This window comes from Nannobrachium achirus (genome assembly GCF_963921795.1).
Source record: "Nannobrachium achirus genome assembly, chromosome: 2".
Classification (NCBI taxonomy): domain Eukaryota; kingdom Metazoa; phylum Chordata; class Actinopteri; order Myctophiformes; family Myctophidae; genus Nannobrachium; species Nannobrachium achirus.
In genome coordinates, this window is record NC_137811.1 from 13,518,417 (window position 1) to 13,524,416 (window position 6,000).

Consider the following 6,000-nt stretch of genomic DNA (forward strand, 5'->3'; position numbering starts at 1 on the left):
TTAAGAGGATACATTCCAGCATGGGGAGAGGCTTGTTCACTGCTAAATGCTAATTTTAGAGGCTAATGTTAGTAACTCGGGGGTTGTCATGGCTACAACACTATCATGGGAACACTGGAATGGCCATGTGAAAAGCTTGTTCACTGCTAAATGCTTATGTTAGCGGCTAATGCTAGTAACACTCAGGGGTGTCATTGTCTTATGCTACAAACGCTAGCATGGTAACACTGAAGTGGCCATGTGAGATGGATAAACTGAGTTGATTATTGTATCTATGCACAGCCGGTACATGCTGAACGTTGTTCGGAACAGCGTTAAACACTTGTTCTGTAATTTTGCACACGGTGAAAAAGAAAAAAAATATATATATATATATATTTACTGCATAGGCTGGCTGCTGCTTCGATTCTGCCATTTTGCTGTATGCTCAACTTATGCTCATGCTAAAGGTGCTACATGTCTGTTGCTAACATCATGTTTCATTTCCAGGCTTCTGCCATTTTGCTGCATGCTCAACTTATGCTCATGCTAAAGCTGCTACATGTCTGTTGCTAACATCATGTTTCATTTCCAGGCTTCTGCCATTTTGCTGTATGCTCAACTTATGCTCATGCTAAAGCTGCTACATGTCTGTTGCTAACATCATGTTTCATTTCCAGGCTTCTGCCATTTTGCTGTATGCTCAACTTATGCTCATGCTAAAGCTGCTACATGTCTGTTGCTAACATCATGTTTCATTTCCAGACTCCTGCCATTTTGCTGTATGCTCAACTTATGCTCATGCTAAAGCTGCTACATGTCTGTTGCTAACATCATGTTTCATTTCCAGGCTTCTTTCTTTATCAGTTGTGCTGCTATGCTACAATGATCACATCATTGTGCTAATGGCTCTTGTTGCTGCTGCTTCAGTCAGATACTATCATGTGTACTATAATTTCAGCTATTGCTAGCTCCACTCAACCTGCTGCTGCCTGCTAGCATAACTGCTAATAATTACAGCTAATGCTACTGCTAGTTAATGCTAACATGTTTATCATTACAGCTCCATGCCGGAGCTGTGGCATGCCCACTGCTACGGCATCAGGTTTTATCATTGCAGCTTCAAGCTAAAGCTGCTTCATGTTCCGCTAAATCGTGTTTTTCTATATAGCTTCTTGCTGAGGCTGCTATGTCTGCTGTGAACATCATGTTTATCTTTTCAGCTTCGTGCTGGAGCTGCTGCATGGCTGCTGCTACAGCATGTCATTGCAGCGTTGTGCTGCAGCTTCTGTGTGTTTTCTGCTAACATGTTTATCTTTATAGTTTCGTCCACTACTGTATAATGCCATGAGGTCAGTCAGGAGTCGGTTGGCACTGCAGAGGGCATTGCTACTACAGCTTCAGCTAACGCTACTTCTGCTGCAACCATGAGCCTGCCTGCCTGTACTCCTGCCTGCCTGCACGCCTGCCCGCCTGCTTGCACGCTACAGATTCAGCAGACAGGGGAGTGGCTGCCTGCCTGTTTCATGAGCGACATCGATGTGTCGCGATGATCGAGGATTCTGGATCGAGGATACTCACCTGGACCTCCTCCCGAAGCCATGAAAGGCAGGTCATTCGTTAATCAAACTGCATCTTCATCTAAAGGCATAATTATATGGCTGATAAGGCAGATGTATTATATAGATTGCGTGGTTGTGGATAATAATAATTATAATAATGATGATCGTTGCAACAAGTCTCAAGATGATTCTAAGTATATTTCAGCAGCACCTTATGCTTGTATGAGTTCATTAATATTCAGCCGGGTGGAGCATCAAGGCAATCCAGACTACGTTCTCAAACTAATACTTCTTTCTATCCTCTATGTCATGGTATCTGCCTGGCGTCCTCTGGCGAGGCAAGCTGTATCGGACCTTGGAAGGATGGCTACCAGAGATGCTTCCTGCAGCATCGGGGATGGCTCCACACCTGTACATCTCTCTATGCATACAACCGGCCTGGCTCCAACTCGGAAGTTATGGACGCTGATCCTCAGCAGCTATGAATGTTACTCGCCAGGAAGGAGGTCATTCTTGTTGCTCAAAAGCATGAGCGGCATTAAGTGAGGAGACGGTCGGCTAATTAATTGCTCAAAGGTGTTTGGCACGGTTATCACAGCTGTTAATATCAACTTCCAATTGCAGGGTCACGTCTACCTACAGTAGCATGGTGGGTAACCTCAAACAGCTCGCTCCCCCTTTAAGGGATGGGGCACAACTCGGCAAGCGTAGCTGATTCACTCTTCTTCGCAGTGTAGGATGGCTTAAGACCAACTGCTTAATACATTTGGTTCTGCGTTAGAACCGCTCGCACACACAGCACAGCAAGCGTAGCTGACCCACTTTATACACTAATGGTAGGATGGCCTTTTCTTAATTTAAGAACTGCTTCTTAACGGAATAATTATTTCAAAGGTCGGCAGCGTCGCTTCGCTGCCTCTCTTAGCTATTTCATTTCACTAATCATAGAATGGTCTCTCTTTTAAGATGCAGCATGTATCTTTTAGCATAAAATAAATTTGTCAACGCAGAGATCGCAGCTAGCTGCTGCTACACATAGTTACTGCTAAGCGTAGGATGGCTTCTCATGGTTCAAGACTCTGCAGTCTTTTACTTTTAATCATGTAGAAGTCTGCAGTGGCGCTCTGCTGCTTCACATAACCAGAGTCTGACTGACACAGGTTTTATGTGGCGTTGGGTTCCGTGTTTTGGGGGGTTTTAAAGCGCTCTCTGGTATGGCCGAGCCCTGCCAAGACAGAGAGCAAGCTCATTAGTTTTGGGGGGTATTGTTGCGTTCCCTGATTTTGCTTAGCATGCTCAGAAAAGCCTGCACAAAATTCAGGGAGCATCTCCGATCGCGGAGCCCTTCAAACGCCAAGTTTAACTGTATTCCATTTATGCAATAAATGGTTAAATATCCTTGCCAATATCCTTGCCAAGTCTATCTGTTCATTATGTTATTAATTGTTATATTCTTGACGTGAATGTTCCTGCCTAAAATAAAGCGTAGCGCAAGTTTATGCAGGGCATGGGAGTCAAGTTGCTGCTCAGCTGTAGTCAGATGTCAGTCAGCTCTGTTCTCATACCTCATTAACATATCTGCTGGTCATTATGTCACATGACTGCCATACTCCAATCAATAGGGAAGGCTCCTTTAAATAGAGCTTGCTTTCCCTGCCAATGCTTGGTTCCGAAGCTTCGGAATCATTTGCTGCTTGCTTCCTCCTCCACCCCAGCCTCCACCTTTGCATGATCACTCTGGCTAAGCTCAAATACTTGTGATTGTCTGATTAAGTTACATGTCAATGTGGTTAAGCAAGTACTGTGATCTTGACTAAGTTTCATGTCAATGTTGTTAAGCTCATACTGTGATTTTGAATGTTGTTAAGCTCAATACTGTGATTTGACTGTTACATGTCACGGTTATTGCTATTTGCTATTCTATCCCTATGGGGGGGTATTGTTGCGTTCCCTGATTTTGCTTAGCATGCTCAGAAAAGCCTGCACAAAATTCAGGGAGCATCTCCGATCGCGGAGCCCTTCAAACGCCAAGTTTAACTGTATTCCATTTATGCAATAAATGGTTAAATATCCTTGCCAATATCCTTGCCAAGTCTATCTGTTCATTATGTTATTAATTGTTATATTCTTGACGTGAATGTTCCTGCCTAAAATGGTTATAATTACACCCTGTTGACAACACAAAAGGTTAAAATGACACTGTTGACAACAGGAAGGTTAAAATTACATCCTGTTGACAACAAAAAGGTCATTATTACAGTGTTAAAACACACAGTCTTTATTACAGACGGGTCATTAGACCGACCGGATCTGCAAGCTCAGGGACTCATTGCTAATTTGAATCCTTTTGAAAATGACATGCTCAAAAGAGGGAGGTTGAAAGTGGTCAGGACATAATTGCAGATACCAATGTAGTAAAGAAAAGGTCAGTCTGGCTGTAATAATTGGAGTGTTAAAGTGCCGTTCAGTCACACGAAAAGCGACCTTGGCCAAAAGGGCGAGGTCACACCATCTGTCTTGGCCATGATATGGGAGAACAGGAGATTTACTACCAATCCGGATGATGTCCGTGTTGGTTAGCTCCATATATGGAGAATCAAGACGTCAGGGATCTCCATATATGGGCAGGTCAGCCATAGACATTGAGGCCTCTGTAGAACCAACAGTGTGCTGTGAGACCCCAGACATGCTTACTCTGTTACTCGTTATGTGAAAGTCCTATGACGTATATACCTATAACTACATGTTGTTCACCGTTGTATTTTTTTGTTAGTGTGAGCTCTGCCATCCACTTCTTTTCTTTTAATCTTTTAAGCTATATTTGCGACCATAGGTCGCAGTTTACTGTCAGAACCGGCACAGCTTGTCCGTATACGGGTATATGTGTAACATCGGTGACATCACAGTGATGTCAGATACTCAGAGCAGGGATCTCCATATATGGGCATAAACAGGTGACATCACAGTGGCGTGGCTGCTTCAGACGGGGATCTCCATGTATGGGCATAAAAGGGATTGTATGTTGTGATGTCATGGGAACCACTTTATGCCCATATATGGAGATCCCTGATGTCATCAATATTAAGCCCATATCTAACAGGACTTCATATCCATATATGGGGAACTGGTCCGATATACATCACTGGCCAGACGGCCAAGACACTCACTCAAGACACTAGTAAGACGCCCTGAGGCATCTAAATATGTTTTATAGTTATAGTGCTCAGTGTAAATGGGCCTTTACACAGGAAAACTATAAACATTACAGCATGAGGCCAAGCCAAAGGTCACAGCGACTCACCGGCTTCTTACTGGACTTGTGTAGGATGTCTCTGGCCAGGGACAGGAAGGACTGCAGACAGACGGGACAGACGGACAAAGAGCATAGAGAGAGAGATGGACAGTGGACACAGATGGACAAAGAGACATACAGAGAGGTATATAGAGAGACAGTACAGTCAGAGACACGGGGAGAGAGAGACGGAGAGACCGGATTAAAGTGAGTGTCGTTTGAACATGGAACGCATTATTAATTTAACCATTATTTTATGCTTTAACCAATAAAAATAGATCTACAAGCTCACAGCGCGACACCGAGTGCCGCACTGTGTGCAAGTCGTTGTAAATGTCTTCTAAATCCTTCTTCTAAATCATCTCAAACTTTTTCGTGTCAAGGACCCCTAGAATTGTACGTTTTTGGCTGCCGACCCCCATCTAAAAATATTTCGTATCAGGGACCCCCCAGAAGCAAATATCTGAGTTACAAATGTTCGCTTTAAAAAAAGATATATTCAAAAATGTGCACGAATTTACACAACTTTTCATAAATAGCAGAACTAAAAGCTTGCACACGGTGCTGCGCTGTGAGCTTGTATATCAGCTATTTTTGCTTCCAGGTCTTGGGTTAACTGCATATGAGGGTCAATGTGACAGACAGACAGACGGACATGTCATTTCGTTGAGTCATGTGAGCTGACGTTCCTCTTATCTATTCAACATTTTATACGAGCCGTGAACTTGGTGATGTTTGGGATGTTTGTTCACACAGGCTTTCTGTGTAGCGGGACCTTTAATTCCCCTGACCTGCCACAGAGCCCCTTTAAGGAGGAGGAATGCACTTTCCCTTTAAAATGTCTTTGTGGGTGATTTGTCCCGCTGTCATGTTAGTCACTTCAAACGACGGGCGTGTTTGCTGTTGATCAGTAAAGTACTCAACCCCTGCATGACTCAAAGTATACAGTAGATATCGTCGTTGTCGGGTGGAAACCTTGTATGTCCAAAATCGTTCGCTTTGTATTTATCATTTAAAGAGGCGTTGTGTGCTTGTAGATCTGCTATTTTCACTAGTCTTGTGCGACAGTCTTGTATGATGAAGCAGGGCTTTACCTTACGAAAAAACGTACACATTTGAAACTTGGAGATACAAGGTTTCTGCCCGACAATGGCGATATACTCCTGG

The 6,000-nt window shown here is 43.5% G+C and overlaps 1 protein-coding gene across 1 annotated transcript in view; it reads right to left on the minus strand.

Moving 5' to 3' along the window:
* fam189b (family with sequence similarity 189 member B) overlaps nucleotides 1-6,000 on the minus strand; it is a gene marked incomplete at its 3' end in the record, with an annotated part of 71,872 nt that overhangs the window by 45,806 nt on the left and 20,066 nt on the right. The window contains exon 7 of the mRNA XM_080739914.1: nucleotides 4,843-4,893. Within this exon, the coding sequence (XP_080596040.1) occupies nucleotides 4,843-4,893 (51 nt within the window). The remainder of the gene's footprint in view (nucleotides 1-4,842; nucleotides 4,894-6,000) is intronic.